Raw genomic sequence first — 21870 nt, forward strand, 5'->3', positions numbered from 1 at the left:
CAGCCTGGCCCTGTCAGGGTTCTGGGGTTCAGGAGAACCCCATGGACAAAGACCCAGGGGTTGGTAGCCTCTTGGAGGCGGTGGTGTGGGGAATCTGGCCTCTGAACATGCCCCAGCGTGTGGACTGGGCACGGCACTCCCTTCTCTGGGCCTCAGTTTCTCTGTCTGCTAAATGGGCACAATAACCCTGCTGGGGTTGTCATGAGCTTCAGACAAGACCAGGATGTGGAAGCACCCGGAGATGGAGTCAGGACCGGCTATATGATTTGCAGGGCCCACATCAAACGTTATTAAGTTTCAGGTTGGTGATAGCAGAGCATTAAAGCAAGTATAGGCCCCCTGAGCGTGGGGCCCTGGGCAGCCGCCCAGGTCAGACACCTTGGAAGCTGGCCCCGAGGGAGTTCTGTCTCTGCTGTGACCTGGTTGTGCATCTGTTCTGTCCCTTCTCTGGGCCTCAGTTTCTCCATCTGTAAGCCAGATGTTGGTGCATAAGGTCTCTGGGTTCTCAGCTCTGTGAGGCAGTGGTGGTGGGTCCCTGGGCTCAAATACAGGGCTCAGCTCAGCTGTCCTTGGGGGAGCCTGCCCTGAGCTCCTCTCTGCTTTCCCAGGTCCCCCGGTTTCTGGTCCCCACAGCACCCCAACTTCTCCTTTGTAACACACATCATCCTGGCAATAATGTCTGTCTTTACAGTAACTTCCCCTTTTTTCTTGCGAATTTTCCTTACCTTTGATGATGCAATGAATACACAACTCATCTCATAAAAAATACACAACTAATATGACAACTACAATCTGAGTTTGTAAAAAATTATTATTTTTAATCCTCACCTGAGGATATTTTTCCATTGATATTAGAGAGAGGGAAGAAAGAAGGGAAGACAGAGAGTAATATTGATGTGAGAGAAACACATCGATTGGTCGCCTCCTGCAGGAGCCCAGCCCGGGCTGGTTAGGAGCCTACAACTGAGGTACTCGCCCTTGACCGGAATCGAACCCGGGACCCTTTGGTCCGCAGGCCGACGCTCTATCCACTGAGCCACACCACCTAGGGCACAATCTAAGGTTTTACTCTCCCCACTCTTCGTCTCCTTAAACCGAGGTTGACCAGACTTGCCCTGGAACCACCCAGCCTGGAGGTGGATTCCAACTCGGAGGCACCGGGACCCGCAGTCCTTCCCTCCCCTCATGGCCAGGGGTTAGGGCAGAACTGAGGGCCCAGGGGGCGAGGTTGGGGGCCTGCAGCCTGAGGCTGGGCTGTCCCCTTTCGGGGGAGGCTGGTTGGGGAGCGTGTCCCAGGCCTACCCCCACCACGTGTCCCTTCTTTTTCTCCCCCAGGCTCCCTGCTCAGCGCTGACATGGCTGAGAGCGGATCGCTGCCCTCCTCTTCCGCTGTGGCCCTGGCCCCTGAGCCGGGAGTCACAGAGCAGCCGGGGCCCCGGAGCCCCCCTCCCTCCCCTCCAGGCCTGGAGCAGCCCCATGATGGAGCCAACGCAGACGTCCCTCACCCGGACCTGGCGCCCGTGGCCTTCTTCTGCCTGCGACAGACCACCAGTCCCCGGAACTGGTGTATCAAGATGGTGTGTAACCCATATCCTTCGCGTGGCCTGGGCCTGTCGGCCTCTGCCTGGCCACCCTGCTCCCTGCTGAGCCTGCTGGTCACGCCTGCCCCTGGCTGGGAGGCCTGAGGCCGCTGGGCCTGGTTGGTGGGGAGAGAGCTCAGTGCTGGGTCTGGGGAGGCGTCAGGCGTGGAGGTCGGGCTGATGAGGACCTGCTGATGTGAACATTCTAGAAGTTGCTGACTGCCAGTGGCCAGCTGGCCCGGGAGCCCTCAGGTGTGAACCCCAGTTCTGCACTGGAACTGAGGACGGAGTTAAGTCAGACCCTGGCCCATGGCCCAGCTCCCAGTGGCTGAACCATTTGATGGATGGTGACCACTGGAGTGATAAGAGCTGAGATGGGGACCCATGGGCATGGGCCCCAGGCAGCTGATCCCACGACCGAGGGTCCAAAGGTCACTGATGTGTGCTTTAGAAGGGACTGCCCCCGCCCCTCCATTCTCCTGGTTGGGCATCTGTTTGGGGCCCGAGGCAGCGGCAAGCAGCCCCTCACAAATCTGCCTGCCTTCACTGTTGCCTCTAGTCTGCTCATGTCACCCCCCTGCTTAAGACCCAAAACCATTTCCCACTGACCCAGCCCCCCAGACCCTGTGTGCCCCTCACCCAGCCTCTCCACGCCACTTCCTCTGTGCTCTGCTAGGCTTCAAGGCCGTCTCACATGCTCTTCCCTTTGTCTGAAATGCTCTTCCCTTCTCCCTTCACCTGGGCAAGTCCTTTGTTGCATCCTTCAAATCACAGCTTGTGTCACCTCCTCAGGGCAGCCCGCTGTGATTTCCCCTCAGCCACTCTGTTTGTGGTCACTACCTGAATCTCACATTGGCCTCCTCCGGGGGGGTGCCACCTCGTAACCAGGACACGGACTAAGCTTGTCATGTTCACTGCTGGACCCCAGCGCCCAGCACAAGGGCACAGCCACGGTGCCCCTTCGGTGTTCGCTGGACACAGATCGGCAGTGTCTGAGCCGAGTCTCCAGTAATGAGTGGTGTCAGGTGGAGAGGGCAGTGGGGACAGGGGTACGGCAGGAGCAAAGGCCTGGGGAGGAGGGGCTGAGGGCAGTTTGGCGTGGCTGGGGTGGGTGAGCCAGGGGCAGAGCGGCGAGATGAGGCTGGCGGGGTAGTGGGAGGTGTTGCAGGCTCCATGGTGATGAGGAGCTGGCTTGTCCTGAGGGCAGTGGAGACCCGGCGAAGGTTAAGTAGGGATGTGATGTGGTGAGACCTGTGTTTCAGAAGGACCACTGAGCTGTGATATGGGATGGGTTGCAGAGGTGAGCCTGAGGCTGGGGGCTGCTGAGGAGGAGGCTTTGGGACCCAGGCTATGGTTTTTGGGGTCCACCAAGCAGGACTGAGTCCTTACTGGTGCTTGAGGCCACACAGCATAGGGCCTGAGCCCAGTCTTCGATGCCTGGGGTGCCTGGGTGCAAGCGGGGGTGATGAGGCTAACCCCAGAAAGGCTGGGGGAGGCACATGCTGAGCCCACGTCTGCTGGCCTCCCTGCTGAGCTGGGTGTTGGGGTGATGATGGTCCCTGGACCGCCCCCACCCTCCCGCCCCAGATCTGGGAAACCAGAGGGTCTCTGCTGGAGTGGGTGGAGTGCAGAGCTGTGGGCACGGGGGCCTGCTCAGGGCACCTTCGGGCTCCCCAGGGCCCACAGCCAGAGGCTGCCGAGGCTGGCGTGAGGGATGGAGGTCTCAGCTTGAAGCGGCCACCTAACTGCTGAGCCGTCTTCCGGGCCAGGCAGCTGACGACGCCCGCGTGGAGCAGCCTCAGTGGCGTCAAGTTCTGGGATGCTCAGGTTCCAGACTTCTGTGGCTGAGTCTAAGGTTCCCAGTTCCCAGTTCAAGTCCGGTGACGCTCAGATTCTAGGCTGCTGTGACCCCCAAGCTGTCAAGTTCTGTTTCAAATACGCGTCCGACGGTCATGGTGCGTGTTTGGGAGTTGGAGGACCCGTGTTTCTGGGCCCCGTGAACGCGATGCTAAGATTCCACAGCCCGAGTGGGTCCGTGGGAGAGAGGCCAAGGTGGGTTTCTACCAGCAGACCTTGGTGTCCGCAGGGGCTCCTGCAGCAGAGACTCGACCGTGGGGTGCTCAGGCTGGGTTTCAGGGGGCTTGGGGCATGTTTGTGAGTGTCTTTGACCAGGTGCTGAGGGCTCTAGGACTTCCCCGCGAGGGAGCTCAGGGAGGGGCGGGGCTAACCGGGCGCCCCTCAGTGGGCACTGTTGGCATATGGGGTGTGCTCGTGCTCTGTGGGCCTGGCAGTCTTGTCCATTTCAGGACGTTTGGTGATATCAGCAGGCAGTGCTCCTCCATCACTGTGACAACCAGAAGTGACCCTTCACCTCCCCAGACTCTGCAGGAGTCTGCTCCCCATCGAGAGCCCCGAGGAGCGCGGCGTGGGTAGCGCAGGGTCAGCCCAGCGGGAGCAGCTCTCGTGGCCAGCAGGCCCAGGGCAGCGTGGGAGGTCTGCCCCAGACAGGCTGTCCTCCGCGCTCGGTCCCTGGTGCTGAGGGGCCCTGGCCGGGAGCCAGCGGCCCTTGGAGGCTCGGTGCTCCCTGACTCAGCTCCTCAGCCAGCCAGGCCAGGCCTGAGTCACCACCTGACTCACCGGAGAGCCCTGGGCCGGTGCGGGGAGAGGTCCACTCACCCGCCTGGCAGCAGAGTGGCTGCGTGAGGCCTGGCGCATGCGTCGGCAGCTGGGGCAGCAGCCGGGAGGTCTCTGGGTCTGAGATGTTGGAGGCTTGGTTGCACTGTTGGACTCCTGGGGGAGCGGTTTGGTGTGTGGACCTGAGTCAGGCAGACCCAGGGGCTGGTTCTGCCTCTGATTTGCTGTGTGATCGTGGGCCAGTTTCTTTTTTTGTTGTTTTTGTTTTGTTAATCCTCACCCGAGGATAATTTCCACCACTGATTTTTAGAGAGAGTGGAAGGGAAGGGGGGGGGGTGAAGACAGAGAGAGAGAGAGAGAGAGAGAGAGAGAGAGAGAGAGAGAGAGGAACATCAATGTGAGAGAGAGACACATTGATTGGTTGCCTCCCACATGCACCCCACCTGGGGCTAGGGATTCAACCTGCAACTGAGGTACATGCCCTTGACCGGAATCGAACCCGTGACCCTGCAGTGCAAGGGCTGACTCTAACCACTGAGAAAAACTGACCAGGGCGGGCCAGTTTGTTAACCTCTCTGAGCCCCCGTTTCCCCAAGGGTGGTCACCCCCACCTCCCAGGATTGCAGTGAAGACCAGAGCAGCTGCATAAGGAACACGTGAAAATGGGACCGTGCAGACTAGGAAAAGCGCCACAGTGCGGCTTCTTTCTTACTTTCTGTGCCCAAAAGGTGCACGGGCCCTTGTGTGTCTGAGTAAACTCTCTGCTCGTGGTAGATTCAGTAAGACACTGGGCATCAAGTCTTTCGATAGGACATTATGCTTTCAGAGGACATTGTTTCCAGGGAAAATCAGGTTCAGTCTCTGTCATTTAGGTAAATTTGTGCCGGTTAGGCCGCTGGTAGCCATGCCCTCATCCGTGCAGACATGGCTAATCCATCACAGCACCCTCCAGCGGGGCGCCCCTGCCGCAGAACTAATCAGTTGGAAACCTATTTTCCACCCCGATCAGACGCCGAGAGCCTTTCCTAGTGTAACGGGAGGCAGGGGGGAGAAAGGCCCGTGGTGCGTGTACTCGCTTTGGTTTCCCGACCCCGAGCCCGCGTTTTCTCATCTCTGTAATGGGAGGGTTAGATGGTGAGAGGGCACCTGTGGAACCCAGCACAGCGGAGGAGCTCTGGCATGGCGACCGGAGAGCTGGCACGCGCTGCGCGGCCTCCTTTGCCTGCATTATCCCCTTGAGCCCTCATAACACCCGGAGGTGGCCCCATTGTGCACATGGGGAAAGTGAGGCTCGGAGCGGCGCAGTGCCTTTTTCCAGCCTGCACAGCCAGGCAGTGGTAGAGCTGGGATGAAGGCCTCCATTGCTCTGCACCCCCAGCCTCAGCTTTTACCCAGGCCGGCCAGAGCCTGGGGCAGCACGGGTTCTGCACACTTCGCTGGGACAGAACCCTGTCTGCGGGGTGCGAGGTCGGGAAGGGCTGCCTGCTTCTGGCCCCCTGCCTGGCTCCGGCCCGCTGCTTGCTAGGGCGGGCTCTGTGGGTACTCTCACTTCCAATCAACCTGACCGAGACCCCTGCCTCTGGGACCCTCTGACCTCGCCCATCCTGGGACAGAAAGCGGGCGGGGCCATGGTCTCATCGTGGTGCTGCTTGCTGTGAGGGTTCTGGTGTTTATTGAGGGGGTGAAGGGCTCCCATTCACCCATCATTCACTCACCCACTCATGAGATGATTCAACAAACTTTACTGAGTGCGTTCTGTGCAGGGGAAGGTCATCTGGCTGCCGGGGAGACCTTCCTGAGGAGGCGCCTGTGGAATGGGGCAATGATGGTGGCCCAGGGGGTGGCCGGGCCTCGAGAGGAGGGTCCGAGTGGAGGTGTGCCTGCTTTGGGGTTGGTGATGGAAGGAGAGAACTCAGAGGTGGCCCGGGGTCCGTGGCTTGGTCGCTGCGTGAACGCAGATGTGTGCTGGCTTCGTGGCCCAGGGGCCTTGGACCAGTCTCTTGCCTTTGCTTAGCCTCTGTTTGCTCATCTGTGAAATGGGGGTCACAGTGACTCTGGATGGCAACGTCAAGGGGTCAGGTGAGAAGCCAGGGCCAGTATTGATCGGGCAAACTGTTGAGTGCCGAGGGGCAGCTGTCTGCGCACTGGGGCTGACAGAGGAGCTGGCGGGAGCCACCTGGGGTCCCGAAGGCTGGTGGGCCGCTGGGCCCCATGTCCTTGCTGATGGTCCGAGAGGCGCGGTTGCCCCGGTGACCTCTGCAGGCTGCCTCTCAGTCCTGCTGCACCACGCGGGACGCGGGCCCCGGATCAAGCCTCGAGGACCTTTCTGAGGGCTCCTGACTCTCAGGAAGGTCCCCCTCACCTCATCCCATCCCTCCTGTCCTGAGCCCTCTCCCTGTGGTGTGGCCATCGGGAGCGCCTGGGGCTGAGTCCGTCCATCTCTTCCATATAAACGGGCAGCTCCCTGGATCTCACCCCTCCTGTCCCACGTGACGGCTGGTGTCACCCTCCCTCTCTTCCCCTGCACAGGGACAGAACCCCTGGCCAGGAGCCTGAAGCTGTGTCATTTTGGGGGATCACTTCTCCCCTGGACTCACTCTTTCCTCCAGACCTGCCTTCCTGCTCTGAGTGGACACTGTCAAGTGCTGTGTGCCAGGAGGGGCTGTGTCCCCCGCCCTGCCCTCCTGCCGGCCGTCTTTCCTTTGTTTATTCTTTCCTCACTCAGAGACTTCAGGGGCGCTCGGTCACCCCCGGATTAGCCTCCCCTCTCCTGGACCGAGGCCTCCCAGGCGCCCTCTGGCTGTCCTCTTAGATTCTCCCAACACCTCCCGAGAGGTGGCAGGCCCAGGATTGTGCGAACTCCCCATTGTACCCCTGGGGAGACTGAGGCCCAGGAAGGGAGCATGACTTATCCGCGTTAAGTAGTGGGCAATGCCAGGGTGGACTGGAGCCTAGGACTCCAGATTCTCCGGCCAGTGCTGTGCCCACCCAGCCTGCTTATGGCTGGGGAAGGGGTTCTTTGCGGGGGGGCGGGGGCTGTCCCCTCCTCCTTCAGCCCTGGCCTAATGGGAACACCCAGACGGGCGACAAGTGCTGCTGGCAGGAGCAACACATGTCTGGGAAATTGTCCGTTTCCCTCCATCTGCTGTAGAGAAGGTTGTTTTTCTCTAAAATAAAAGTCAGCATCAAGCCGTGCCCAGGGGATGCTCATGGCTGCGAGTGGATGCTACAGGGCGGCTGGATGGCCAGCGAGAGCCTGGCCCACAGGGCGGTCTCGGGAACGGTCACATGGAAATGTCTGTGTAAAGAGAGCTGCAGGTGCAGAAGCTGCCCCTGACCAGCCTGAGGGCATCTGGCCTGGGTCTTGCTGCATGAGTAGGAGTTTTCCAGGAGACCGGTGGAGGAATGTATTCTGGGCAGAAGGAAGAGTGCTGCGCACAGACAGGAGTTTAGGGTGGCTGGAACAGTGTGAGACAGGCTGGTAGAGCTTCTGCTTGATGGGGTGGGCACTGGGAAGCCATGGATGGGTGCCCGGCAGGGATGGGTGTGGGAAAATTCATTTACTGGAATGGTTGCTTCTAGAGTGACATGAAGGCTGCTTCAGGGGGAGAGAATGAGGTCTGGAGACCAGGCAGGAGGCTCTTGCAACCGATATTGGTTGGGTGGTTGGTTGACGGATGCCTTCATTCACTTAACAAGTGTTTATTGAAGACAGCTATGTGTTGGACCCTGTTCCTCACTTGAGTGGAACAGCCTGGTCAAGGGCTCTGAGCTGAGCGGAAGTCACTGGGGACTCTGATAACAGCCTGGAGTGTGGGCTGAGTATGGAAGGACATTTGGTGTCCAGATTCTGGAAGGCACAGGGGAAGACTATGTCCGGAAGGGCACTGGCAGTCATTAAGAACCTACTATGCGCGGGGTGCAGTTCATGCTGGTACTAGAGATTGTCCACTGGACAGAGGAGGCCCAGAGAGGTGCAGTGCTTGTCCAGGCCTCCCGGCCCGGCGATGGCGGAGGGCGGCTTGGCCAGAGCCCTGGCCGGCGTGCCCTGAGCGCCCCGAGGCCTGCCAGGAAGTCTTGTAGTAATTGATATAGAGCAGAGGATTAGGAGGAGGGCTGGCTGGCTAATGAGGGGTTCGCCCCTCCTGGGGCATTTAAAACATGATTGGATTTCCACTCGTCCATCGGGCCTGGGCTCTGGCTTCCGTGTGAGAAGCCAGCGTTGACCCGCGGCCGCCCTCAGACCGCGTCGCCATCCTGTTGGGAGAAAAACAGCCCCATTTGTGTCCCTCGGAGAGAAATCAATATGTCTTTTTAATCAGCCGGAATGTCTTCCTGCGAACCTCGCTGCAGCTCTCCGGTGGGGCCGCCTTCCCCATTCTGTCCCCATCTGTCCTGTGGAGCTCGGCTCTGCTCCTCCGGACTCCTCTTCTCTCCCCAAGTTCAAATCCTGACATTCAGGGAGGGCTGCTGCTCAGCTTATTGCTCTGTGACACCAGGCAAACAACGTGGCCTCTCTGGGCACCAGTTTCCGCCTCGATTGGAAAGCAGGAGGAGGAGGCTTGGCTGACTGAGGTGCTGTGTGAATGCTGACTGAAGGCTTGCGGGAAAGAGGGCTGGGGTGGAGGTGGACAGAGCCGCGTGCCCACAGGCTGTGCCTGGCTTCTCCAGGAGAGAGGTAGAGAAGGCTCCCACCCACCCACCTATTTATCCATCCATCCATTTATCTATCTTTCTAGCTCTTCTCCATTCACCCACCCATCCACCTACCCCACCCTTACATTCATGCATTCATCCACCCGCCTTCCCCACGGTCTAGCCAGGAACACTTACACGAAGGCCTTGAATGCCAAGCCCAGGAGGTTGGAAACCCTCTGGAAGTCATAGGGAGCCACAGACGCCTTTTGGTTTTGGGGGAGGGCCCTGGCTGCTGTGTGGAGGATGTGTCATAGGAGGCACGGGTGGAGGAGGAGACTCGTGAGTGAGAGAGTGCCGTCAGCTTGGGGCAGTGGGGATGCTGAGGAGTAGATGGAGAGCAGAGATTTAGGTGCTGAAATGGACAGGTCTCTGAGACGGATGTGGCCCGAGGGAGAGGGAGACGGGAGGGTTCTAGTCTGGACAACTTCTGGGATTGGTGGTGGTTGGGGGTTTACTCATGGGGGTGGGAAGGGCAGGGGGACAATTTGGTGGCCTGGGAGAGTATGGCTCACCCATTTTGGACATGGCGAATCTGAGGTTCCTGGGGATGTCCTGGGAGTGTCTGGGAGGCCTGCCGCTCAGCAGTGAGGAGGCCTGGGGCTGGGGCAGGCTTGGGAGTGGGTGTGCCGTCAGGGGCAGGAGAGGGGAGCCTGGAGGCTGGGGAGCCTGAGAAGGGCCAACATTTAAGGGATGGAACCCACAGAGTAGGAGGAGGACCTGCCCAGGGCCTTGTGGGGTCCTCGGAGTCCAGGGGAGAGAGAGTTTCTAGAATAAGGGTCTGAAGCCCAGGGTCGTGAACTTGGGTCGGGACAAGTCGCATGTTTCTCTTCCCTGACCTCTGACTGAAATGTAGCATTTTTCTCTGTCGCCAACGGAGGCAACAAACCACAGAGGGATGGTGGCAGCGCCCGGGACTGTCACCGGCTGTCCCGCTGCTCCCCAGCCGCACGTCCCGCCCACCGCTACCTCTGCCTACTCACTGTGGTGACAATGGAGCACGTATAGTTTTCTATCACAAATTTGTTTTTTTAAAAAAATATTTTGACAACTATTTTAACATAACTGGCTTCCCTCCTTTCTAACCCTGAGCATTAAAAACCCTGCACTTCAAACATCACTCCGCTAAGGGGCTCGTGAGCTTCCCAGGGGCACGGTGTGTGTGTGTGTGTGTGTGTGTGTGTGTGTGTGTGTGTGTGTGTGTGTGTGAGTGTGTGTGAGTGTGTGTGTGTGTGTGTGTGTGTGGCGCCGTTGCGGGGGAGTGGGTGGGCCGTGCCCACTGCTGCCGGCCTGGTGGGCCAGGCGGGTGTCACATGTGGCGGTGTGTAGGGTGCAGGAAGGGATGCCCGTGTGCATGCGTACATGTATGTGGTAGGGGCAGGCAGGGGAGATGTGTGGTGGGGACAGGCACCCAGGAGGCCGAGGGAGGGTGTCATCACCCTCCATCCAGCCCGGGACCTCTCTGTGTCTCCACTGAGCGTGTACTCATGGTTTCTGGGGGGCAGGGGCCTTGTCTTCTTCTTTTGGGGTTCCCAGAGCCAGTGTAGGCTCACCCAGTGGGGGGTGCTGAATAAATGCATGCGGAGCAGCGCACGTTAAAGAGGGGAGGAGGGGGGGTGCCGGGAGGGGAGGAGACCGCACAGCCCTCCAGCACAGAAATCCCGCCTCAGCCTCCTTGATGCTCCCAAGGGACAGGGGTCTCGCTCGCTCTGAGGCTGCAATGCCTGAGCATCTGCCCCAGAGGAGGATGGCTAGCGCTGCCCATGGAGAGCTCGGCCCGGGGGGGTGAGAGGCCAGGACAGACCACACTCAGTTCAGAGCTGCTATAAGGGGGGCGTCCAAGGTGCTGTGGGCCCCGGGGAGGCACCTACCACCCCCGCCCAGGACTCTGGGAGGCTCCCCGCAGCACCTCTTCCTGTGGGTGGGGGCTCCTGAGACTGGCTCGCCCACAGGCAGTGGGGCTGTGGCTGCTGTTCTCAGCAGAGGCTGAAGCGGTGGCGTCTGGAGCGTCTCCTGGCTGGAGCTTCCTGCCCGGGACCATCCGCCCTGGGCTTTCTTCCCTACTGGCAGCCCTTGTCATCGACTCCCCCACTCCGGCTGTCGCGCTGGGCACTGCGGCCTGCGGACATCTGGGAATCAGACACTTTGGCCAAATTCAATGAGTTTTCAAATTATGGGTGATTAAAGACGTGGGGGGAGGGGGAGGAGCAGGGACAGGGAAGGAAGGGAGAGCGCACTCCTTGGTCCCCTCCCCCTAAGGGATCTCAGCCCACCGAGGGAGCCCCGTGGCTTATAAGCAGAGCCAGTCAGCCTGGGCAGGGCTGTGTGGCCTGTGGGGGGCTCCTGGTCGCTGGAGGCATGGAAGGGGAGAGAGGCTTAGGACCACCTGCCCAGCAGGTCTGCCCACTTTGTGAAGCAAGTTTCTGTCCAGCTCGGCCACCGTGTCACTGTGGGCAAGTCCTGCCATCTCGGGACCTTCATTTTCGCATCTGCGAAGTGGGTGTGATGAACTGCCGTGCCTGCCTCCCGAGGCTGGCGAGGGCATGAGCAGAACAAGTGCTTACACACAGGGAAGACGGGTGTGGGTGAATCCCGGCTCTGTCCCTCAGTGGCCTTGGACAAGTTCGTGAAACGGGGATGACACCCCTCCCTTGCGGGGTTGTGGTGAAGGTCCCGGTGGGGGGGCTGCGACAGCCGGCGCCCCAGCAGGTGCCTGTGCTTTCTTTAATTGTTGCATTTTTATTGTTCCTTGTGGCAGCTGCACTTCATTATTTTTTGTTGCACTTTTTATTGAGGTCAAACCTGCATGCAGTAGAGCTCTCAAATCTTAATGTCCAGCTCAAGGCATCTTTCCATATATACACACTCCTATGACTCCACTCAGACCAAGAAGAATGTCTCTAGCCCGGGAAGCGCCCCCACCCCCTTACGGCTACTCCCTAAAAATCACTGCTGTAAAGACCTCCTTCACGTAGGTTAACTCTGCCTGATTTTTCACTTTATGTACTTGGATTCATACATTGTTTGCTCTTCGACGCCATCCACGCTGTTGCATGTACTGGTAGCTGGTCCTTTTTCATTGCTGTGTAGTATTCCATTCGGTGGGTGGACCCCACGGGTTCTCAGCCTTGGCACTGTTGATATTTGGGGCTGGAGAATTCTCTGGGCGGAGGGGGGGGGCTGTTCTGTGCATTGCAGGGTGCTGAGCATCATCCCTGTTCTCTACTCATTACAGGCTAGTGCTCCACCTCCCCAGGCGTGACAATCAAAACTGTCCCTTGGGGGTCAAAATCACCCCTAATTAAAACCTGCTGCCTGACTCACTCTCCTGTTGGGGGGCCCTTGAGTTGTTCCCTGGTCGGGCTGTTATGAATAACGTGTGCCTTTTGGTGGACTTTTGTCGGCATTTCGCTGGAGTGTGGATCCAGGAGTGGCACCGCTGGGTCCTAGCGAGGACCTCTGTTCTGCTTTAACAGAAGCTGCTAAGGAGCTCTCCAGTGGTCATTGCTCATAAAGATAAATTGATTGAATGAATGAATGAATGAGTGAGTGAGTGAGTGGGTATCCTCTTTAAAGCCCAGGGCCTGGAGCACATTCGAAATGGTGGCCACTGTCACCACAGCGAGGCGCTATGGCCTCACCCACGCGGGGCCCTGGGTCAGGGACACGCTCTCAGGACACTGACGCAGTGCTTGTGCACCTGGCCCGAGGGGCGCGGAGCTGGACCAAGACCCGGAGTCCAGCCTCAGGCCCAGCCAGGGAAGGCCCAAGGACTGAGCTCCCATCCTCGGAGCCCCTGGGGACCCGCGGGGAGGGGCTCCCCTGCCTCCCTGGTCCAGGAGGGTGCAGCCCCAGCCTCCCTTCTCTACTTGATTCATCTAGGTAACGGAGGCCCACCCTGGGAAATGGATTCGATTTCAGATTTGACAGAAATAATAACAAACATGGCCGCCCCAGCCAAACCCAGCACTCTCACCCCCACCCATCCTTCCAGAGCCCCCCCAATTACAGAAACCGTGACTGTCAGCTGGGCCCACAGGATGGAGGGTGGTGGTTGCCATGGTAACCGTGTAGGTCTCTGGCTCCGGTTCCTGGAGAGGAGGCTGGCCCAAGGGGCCTGCTGGGGTGTCAGGCACTGCCCCTCCATTTGGTCTCACTCTTCTCTCTGGGAAGTGGGAGTTTTGAGGGGACCCCTGGCGTGGTGCCTTCCCGGTGACTCTGTCTCCCTAATTCACATCCCAGCCTTCCCAAGACTCAGCATCCAGGACCTGGGTTGGAGTTAGGGTTCAGATCCAGCTCAGCTTCTTACTGGGGCCCTGAGACCAGCACCCTCCCTCTATCTCCTGCAGACAGGCCCTTCTTCCCCGCCACGCAGGGGTGGAATATCCCCTCCTTGACCCACTAGGCGCCGACAGATGGGCTGCTGCTGAGCTCACGGCTGACCCAGGCCTACTCGGGAGGCGTCAGTGTGGGCGAGAAAGGAAAAGCGAACGAGTAGTCCACCAAACGCATGCCAGTCCAGGGGCCCTCACGTTCCAGGCCCTGTGCCCGGGGCCCACAGGGCACGCGGCTGAGAATGTGGGATTTGGAGTCAGCAAGAGGCAGGTTCAAATCCTGCCCCTGCCACATAACAGCTGTGTGAACTGGGGCTGCTATGTGTGAGTGGAGCCCTGGAACCAGCTCTCGGTGCCTCAGTTTTCTTATCTGTAAAATGGGGGGTAACAGTAGTACCTGCCAGTTTTAGGGAACTTTGCTTAAGTTCTGGGGTGATTTTCCTCATTGCCAGGCCTGAATGAATCGGAATTTTGAAAGGCTATGCGTGAAGAGTCAGCACGCTGCGAGGCAGACGTCCATCTAAGGGGCTGGCTTAGCGTCTCTTATTCAAGGCCATGTTACGTAATCGGCAGACAAGGCCAGCACGGGGTTCTCAGTCCTCTGCTGGTGAGTTTTGTTTTGTTATTTTCCCCAAAGGCCAAAGGGCAAGAGACCCCGGGCGTGGCTGGCAAAGAGAGGGGCCATTTCTGCTGCACAGCACATGTGGCTACAGGGGCCTGTGTCTGGGGCTTCTGCGCTCCCTGCCTCACGTGTTTGCGGTGAGGTTTAAATGAGATAATGCATGCAGTTTGATTAGAAAGCTCCTTGACATACAAACGCTCAAGAACACTTGAGAAATGTTTGCCATTTTCGCTGTTGTTAATCCGGTGTCTGGCACACAGCGGACACTCAATACCTGCTCATTGATTCACTGCCCGGCTCCTTGGCTCCAGTTCCGAGGACCTGAGGACCTGGGCAGAGTGGGGGTGGGGACGGGGAGGGTGGGGCGTGAAAGAGTGGGAGGGGAGGGGGGCGGGGCAGGGGAATGAGGTGGGGGGGTTAGGGCCTTGGCCACAGGTGGGGGCTGGCTGGAGGTGGGGCTGAGCTGGGGAGTGAGGGTGGGTGTGGGTGTGGGTGGGGAGTGGGGGTGGGGTGAGAGGTGGGGTGGGGGAATGAGGTGGGGGGTTAGGGCCTTGGCCACACGTGGGGGCTGGCTGGAGGTGGGGCTGAGCCGGGGGTGTGGGTGTGGGTGGGGTGGGGGTTCAGAGCAGCCCCAGGGACGCTTTGGAGGTTTTCTCCCCACCCAGGTGGGTGTTGGGAAGGCTTTCCTGCCAAGGGAGCTGTCCGTTGGATCGCCATTGATGTTTCCCCATCCGTGTTCCTCAAAGCACCCTGCTCGCCAGGGATCTGATTGGCTTCAAACGCCCAAATGCAGCCACGCTGAGCCTATGGCACGCGTACGGAGCCTGGGCACTGGGGAACCCTGGGGTGTCAGTGGGTTTGGGATCCAGCCTGGCTCAGGGACCCCGTGGGTGAAAAGTCTGAAGGTCCCTTCGCTTTGGGCTCACCGTGTCTCCTTGCTGGCTCTCTCCCTCCGTTTCCCATGCGCAATGGGCGGCCAGACCAGAGGCTCTGAGGACTCGGTGGGGTTGTTCTGTGACAAGGTCGCCCCGACAGAAGTGAGGTCTGAGCGATGAGTAGGCAAGGTGGCAGGGTGGCACCTGCACGGCCTCACATGCCAGGCGGGGGGCTTTGAGCCTTACTGTGCGAGGCAATGAGGAGCTGGCACTCAAGGCCCTGCCTCCCTATCACCCAGAAATCCTGGACCGCCCCCTTGGGGCCTCTGTCCTCCCTCAAATTGTCCCAGCGCACCAGAGCTTGCCCAACTGCCTCTCAGAGCTCTTCAGTGACTCATGGTGGAGACGTTAGGCACCGGGCCAGGCCCTGGAGCCCATGGGCCTGGACCTCGCCTCCCTGCCAGCCTCCTTCCCCACGCCCTGTGATCTGGTCCAGCTTCAAGGGCTGCTGCCTTTGATCCCTGGGCCAGTGGGGAGCATGTCGGGAACCTCAGACAGCGATGCCAGCTCTGGCCTGACTTCTGAGCCGCACGGGCTCTTGGAAAGGGCCCAGGCTCTGCCATCTGGGATTTCCCCGAGCGCCTCAGGGCCGGGCTGAGACTGTCCATCCCTGTGTGTCTGCCGCTGAGCAATCTAGAGGTGAAAGCCGATCCATCTGGCCCCTAAAGGGACTTGGTGTCGAGGGCGAGCTGCTCAAACGACAGAGGCAGCGCCACACAGCCGCTGCGGGCACCACCGAGTCAGACCGTTTGGGCTGCTCACTGACTGTGTGACCTTGGGCAAGTCACTCCAGCTGTTTCCTCATCTGCACCCAGCAGGATGTGGTGACAGCTAGGGCCATGTCCCTAGGGGTTACTGCCAAGTTCATGGCTAAGATACCAGCTAGACAAGATGAGTAGGGACCATTTCCAGAGAGGAGGCGGGACCACGACCTTGTGAGTGGTGAAAGGTGCTTCAAGGGAAGCTTTAAGAAGAGGTGACCAGTGAACTGGGCTGTGAAGGATGAGTAGGAGTTTGCCTGGGGGATGTGGTAGAGGGAAGGGAAAGTGCATGCAGGGTATGCTTGGGGACAGCAAGGAGTTCAGTGCAGCCTGGTCAGTGTGGCTCAGTGGTTGAGTGTAGACCTATGAAACAGGAGGTCACGGTTAGATTCCCAGTCAGGGTACATGCCTGGTTGTGGCCTCGATCCCCTGTGTGGGGTGTGCAGGAGGCAGCCAATCAATGATTTGCTCTGATCATCAATGTTTCTATCTCTCTCTCCCTTTCCCTTCCTCTCTCTGAAATCAATAAACCACACACACACACACACACACACACACACACACACACACACACACACACGTATATGTATATACTAGAGGCCCAGTGCACGAAATTTGTGCATGCAGGGGGTCCCCCTCAGCCCAGCCTGGCCCCTCACCAATCCGGGACCCCTTGAGGGATGTCCGACTGCCAGTTTCGGCTCAATCCCTGGGCCGAAACCGGCAGTCAGACATCCCCCTCACAATCTGGGACCTCTGGCTCCTAACTGCTCACCTGTCTACCTGCCTGACTGCCTCTAACTGCCCCCCCCTGCCAGCCTGATCAACCCTAACTGCCTCTGCCTGCTAGCCTGATCGCCCCTAACTGCCCCCCCTGCCGGCCTGGTCACCCCCAACTGCCCCCCTCTGCTGGCCTGTCACCCCTAACTGCCCCCCTCTGCCAGCCTGGTTGTCCCTCGCTAACCCCCCTGTCGGCCTGGTCGCCCCATGCAGCCTGCTGTTTGGTTGTTACTGTGAGGGCGTCATGACCAATTTGCATATTACCCTTTTATTAGTGTAGATAGTCCAGTGCATGCCAAGGCCAGAGGGAGGTGAGGTCGCAGGAATTCACTAAGACCAGTCTAGGGGGCCTTGGTGTCAAGCTGAGGAGGGTGCTGGGAACTGTGGCAGGTTTCTGAACAGGGGAGAGGCACTCAGAGTTGTTCAGGCAGATTAATCTGGCAAGGTAGCGCCGGGACAAGAAAAGCAGGCTCTGGTTTGGTGTTCCAGCTCTGCCCTTTCCCAGCTGGTGACCTTGGGCAAATCACATTCCCCTTTTTGTCTCCATTTCCTCATTTGTAAAAATAGTGCTGCAAGCATTAAAGGAGTCAACACTTGCAAAGCGCCCTGACAGTGCTGGGCACACATGTGCCTGGTTACTGTGTGGGACAGATCAGAAGGGCAGAGGGGAGGCTGTGCAGGGTCCAGGTGAGAGCCGCTGAGGATGGATGGGCCGGAGACTCAGGGGACAGAGGGTGGTCACAGGCAGGGACAGGCCATGCGTCCAAGAGGAGGCACTGGCCGTGGAGTCCAGCAGGCCTGTGTGAATCTCAGCTCTCATACTTCCCAGCTGTGTGATGCAGGAGAGGCCCCCAGGTTCTCTGAGTCTCAAGTTTTTCTCATCTGTAAAATGGGCTCAGGGTCCCGAGGAAGAAGTGGGGGTACCAGGCTCCTGGGAGACCCCTGTTAAGTGCACGTTGAACTTGAAACTGGCAGGAAGGGCAGAGGGAGCAGAGGAGGAGGCTGAAGGCGGGAGTGCACGACAGGCAGGGGGGAACGCTAGGGGGATGGGTAATTGGAATGTTTGAACTTTAAAAAAGTTAATTAATGATGAAGCTGCTGCTGGAGCGCTTCTCAGGCTAGAAGGGGGCCCTGGCAGCGACTGAAATTAATTACAGGCTGTGGCGGGAGAATGGCAGCGGGATGGGGCGGGCAGGAAGGAGCAGGGCTGGGGCAAGGAGGGTCTGAGCGGGAGGAGGAGGGAAGGCAGCATCCCGAGGTGAGCCAGGGCCCCTGGGATGGGAGGGAGGCTGTTACCAAGGAAACCAAGTCAGTTTCCCATCACACAAGAGGTGCTCAGCGGCCCTTGGGTGGGATCCGGCTGAGGGTCAGGCTGGTGTGGCTACATCCGAGCTTAGAGCGAGGCTGTGAAATTGAGGAGGGAGGGAGGGTTTTCATCTGGAGACACTGAAGACTCCCAGGTGTCCGCGTGGGCAGGGCCCAGAGAGATTTACTTATTTATGCAACAGACATTGACTAGGTGCCCGTCACCGTCAGCTGTGAATGCCACCCCTGTCCCCTGGGACGCAGGCCCCGCCCAGGGCTGGTGGAGAGATGCTCTCTACTCCCGGGCCACAGGAGACTTTCCACCTGGGCTGGGCCCCACCTCGCTGGGCGCAGGGCCTGGGGAGGGCCTGGGTACGGATGTCACGGAGCCTGGAGATGAGCTCTGATCCGACCACAGGTGAGGAGAGAGGGACTGGGTATCCAACCAGCCTCAGCCACACTGGACCGGCCTCTGCAGGCTCCAGATCAGGCCTTGGGCAGAGGTGGAGGGGGCATGGGTCAGGGGAGGGGAGAGGTGGCGGGGGAGGGGGGAGGCGGCAGGGGAAGAGGCAGTGACAGTCAGAGGGAGGTGGTCAGAGGTGGGGATGCCCTCATAGTTCAGAGATGGCTGCCAGCCAGGCCGAGGGGCCTCCTCCTTCCTGGGCCCTAAGGGAACTCTCAGGCTGGGGCAGGGAGGTGGGTGGGGGTCCCGGCAGGGGTGGCTCGGTGAGGTTTGGGTTCTCTGGTGGGTTTGGCACGTGTGGCCATGTCTGTTGTGAGGGGGTAGGCTGGCTCCAAGGTCTTTTGAGAACCCGGGCAGGGAAGGAACTGGAAGAACGGGAATGGGGGGTTGCCTGTGAGAGGTGGTGGGGGATTAGTTCCAGGGTGCACTCGGCCCCCATGGCCACGGTCCCCACTGACTTGTCCTTGACTCTGTGCACATGGTTTGAATGTGTCAGCATGCTGGTCATCCTGCTGAACTGTGTGACTCTCGGCATGTACCAGCCGTGTGACGACATGGACTGCCTGTCCGAGCGCTGCAAGATCCTGCAGGTGAGGTGTCCTGCCCCATCCTGCCCCCCACCATGCCCCTCCCCACCCTGCACTCACCTACCCATGATGCCCCCCCTCCCCACCCTGCACCCACATACCCATGATGCCCCACCCCTCCCCCCCTGCACCCACATACCCATGATGCCCCACCCCTCCCCACCCTGTACCCACCTACCCATGATGCCCCCCACCCCACCCCCACCCTGCACCCACCTACCCACCTCACCCCCACCCTGCACCTACCTGCACACAATGCTGCACCCACTTACCCACAATGTCCTACTCTCGCCTCTCCCCCTCCTTCCCCTGCACCCCCTCAAATTGCACCAAGCACAGCCAAGCCACACCCCCCACCTGTCCTTGCTAAACTGGCCGCCTCTTCCTCGCGCCCAGCTGGTTTCACCCATTCTCCGTCACCATCTTCATCTCCGGGCCTTTGCCCCAAGTCCAGGCCCCCACCTTCTCCCACCTCCTCCTGGTCTCCTCAGTGTGCAGTGACCCCACCACTCCTCTGCGGGACGCCTGCCCGTGGCCCCCAGTGCTCTGGGAGGAAAGGCAGCTCCGCAGCTGGTCCTCAGTGGGGACTGGTCCCCAGGGTCCCTCCTGTGCCCCTCCTGCTCTCGTCTCCTCAGGCCCAGGGGGCGCTAACCCGCGGTACGTCCGTGACCCGCGGTGCGTGAGCACCATGGAGCAGGGCTTGGGGTTCCACCCATGTTACCAACGTGGAAGCGCTCAGTGTGGCCTCCCTGGGGAAGGAATCCTCCGGGCGGGACTGCCCTCTGCCTCCTGAGTTGCCACAGGGCTCAGCGGTTCCCAGGGCCTCAGAGCCCCCTGGGGCCCTTGTCAAAGACCCTGACCCCTGGCCCATCCCAAATGCGCAGAATCAGCATCTCCGGGTGGGTCTGGGGTCCAGGGGGGTAACAGCCCCTCAGCCAGCCCAGGCCTCCGAGCGGAGTTACTGCTGACTAGCCTCAGTGGGTCCTGGGCCGGCTCCCCTACCAGTGGGCGAGTTCACTGAGGACTGTCTCTGTGTCCGCAACACCGGCCTCTGTCCCGCACACAGTAGGTGCTCAGTGCTCGTTTATTGAGCTGAATTGACTGCAGCCCTCAACTGTCCCGGAAGGAGGAATCCCGCCCAGGTCCCGTCCTCAGGAAATGTACTCTCACCCGAGCCCGTGACCAGGGACCCACCTGGGGCCTTCTTTCTGGGCAGAGGAAGGCAGCGCGGAGACCGGTGCCTCGTGCGGGTGTCAGGCCTGTTCTGAGAGAGCTCCTTCCATGTGGCTCTGGAGTCAGACCTGAGAGTCAGTTCTGGTTCGGCCACTCACTTGCTGTGTGACCTGAGGCAAGTTGCTTAACCTCTCTGAGCCTTAGTTTCCTCATCTGTCAAATGGGACTATCCATGGGGTCACGGTGAGACTTAGAAGAAAGAACTGAAGTCAGGTATGTAGCCCAGAGCTTGGTAATTATTCAGAAGAGCCTTTCTGTTTTAGCCCCATCTGGGTCCCTTGTTTTAGGGAACAAATAGAATGGGCCATGTTACCTTGGGCAAGTTCATTCCTCTCTCTGGGCTGTCTCCTCATCTGTGAAATGAGTGCACTGGGACAGGATCTCTGAGGTTCTCTTTCTGCCCACGGGAAGGAGTTTCCAGGTCTTTCCCGTCCCCTTGTGTCCACGACTGTGTCCCCAACTCACACTGTGTCTGCAGCCTCTGGGTCCTGCTGCGGAACCTCACTCTGCCCCTGGCTTCTCGCCTCCCTCCCGCCCTGCAGGTCTTCGACGACTTCATCTTCATCTTCTTTGCCATGGAGATGGTGCTCAAGATGGTAGCCCTGGGCATTTTTGGCAAGAAGTGCTACCTTGGGGACACGTGGAACCGACTGGACTTCTTCATCGTCATGGCTGGGTAGGTGGTGCCTCTGGTGCTTGCCAGACGGAATTCCAATAATCTGTGGGGCATCCTGGTGACAATGGCGAAGCTACACGGTAATGTGGGGGCCGACAGACATGGCTTCCTCCCTCTCTGGTAAGCCGTGTGTCTGCCTGCACTGTCAGCGGCCACGGGGTCTGTTTCACACGAACTGCCTGACCTTGAGGAAGCCAGTTACCCTCCTTGAACTCAGTTTCCTCCTCTGTAAAATGGGGATAGTAATAGTAGGTACGTCAGAATGAGCACCCAGTGAACGTTAGCTGCTTTGGTATTATTACCCTTAGGTCACGCAGCAGGTCAGAGATAAGCACAGAGTCACGCACTGTCTGACTCCAAACTGTTTCTACCAAGACAGAAGCTGCGGTCAGAGGCCAGGTCCCAGCGTGGCCCATCGCAGCGCCTGCGTCTGATTCCGCCCAGGGCCTTGCTCCTGCTTTCCTGGGCCCAGCCAGGCGCATTCCTCCAACCCCCGGGGAGGGTGAGCGCCCAGTGTCTGCGCTGTGGGACTGTGGAGGGCAGCGGGGCACGGAGGACAGCAAACCCGGACATAGGCCTCGTCCTTCCCGGCTACCGTCTGGGGAGAGGCAGCCAACGCTACGTGGGTGACCGTATCACACACACAGACGAGGCTCTGGGCAAAGCGTTGTGGCTTTCTTTAAAAAAAAAAAAAAAGTTTTTATTGATTTTTACATAGAGAGTTAGGGAGAGGGAGAGGGAGAGAGAAACATCAATGAGAGACTCACATGGATTGACTGCCTCCTGCACCCCCCCTACTGGGGATTGAGCCCACAACCCGAGCATATGTCCCGATCAGGAATCGAACCCGGGACCTCCTGGTCTATGGGACGATGCTCAATCCACGGAGCCACACCAGCCAGGCAGGTGCTGTGGTTTTCTGAGAGCACCTCTGAGCCAGGCTCGGGGTTGGGGGTTCGAGGACTTTCCCAGGGAAGTGGCGTGGGAGCTGAAGGACAGGCAGGCGTTAGCCATGCCCAGCCAGGGGGCCATGTGGCAGAAGTGACAAGGGGGAGGGGAAAAGGCTGGAGGCCTGTGTGGGTGTCATTGCACGTGAGAGTGTGTGTGTGCGCACATGCGTGTGCGTGGTGCTGGTGAGAAGGGGCAGGGAGGGGAGACAGGCATATGGCTGAGCGGGAGTCGGTACCACTCAGTCCGTGTGAAATTCCACAGATGAGTTCTGAAGCGAAATGATGTGTCCACTGGTGTTCAAAGAAATGTCACCC

The 21870-nt window shown here is 59.4% G+C and overlaps 1 protein-coding gene across 3 annotated transcripts in view; it reads left to right on the top strand.

The window, feature by feature from the left end:
* CACNA1I (calcium voltage-gated channel subunit alpha1 I) overlaps nucleotides 1-21870 on the top strand; it is a 99059-nt gene that overhangs the window by 10152 nt on the left and 67037 nt on the right. For all 3 annotated transcript variants that reach the window (XM_080661737.1, XM_080661738.1, XM_080661739.1), the window contains exons 2-4: nucleotides 1336-1587; nucleotides 18587-18699; nucleotides 20472-20605. In XM_080661737.1, the coding sequence (XP_080517863.1) occupies nucleotides 1336-1587; nucleotides 18587-18699; nucleotides 20472-20605 (499 nt within the window). The remainder of the gene's footprint in view (nucleotides 1-1335; nucleotides 1588-18586; nucleotides 18700-20471; nucleotides 20606-21870) is intronic.

The sequence above is a fragment of the Plecotus auritus genome (assembly GCF_963455305.1).
Source record: "Plecotus auritus genome assembly, chromosome: 3".
In the NCBI taxonomy this organism is placed as follows: Eukaryota; Metazoa; Chordata; class Mammalia; order Chiroptera; family Vespertilionidae; genus Plecotus; species Plecotus auritus.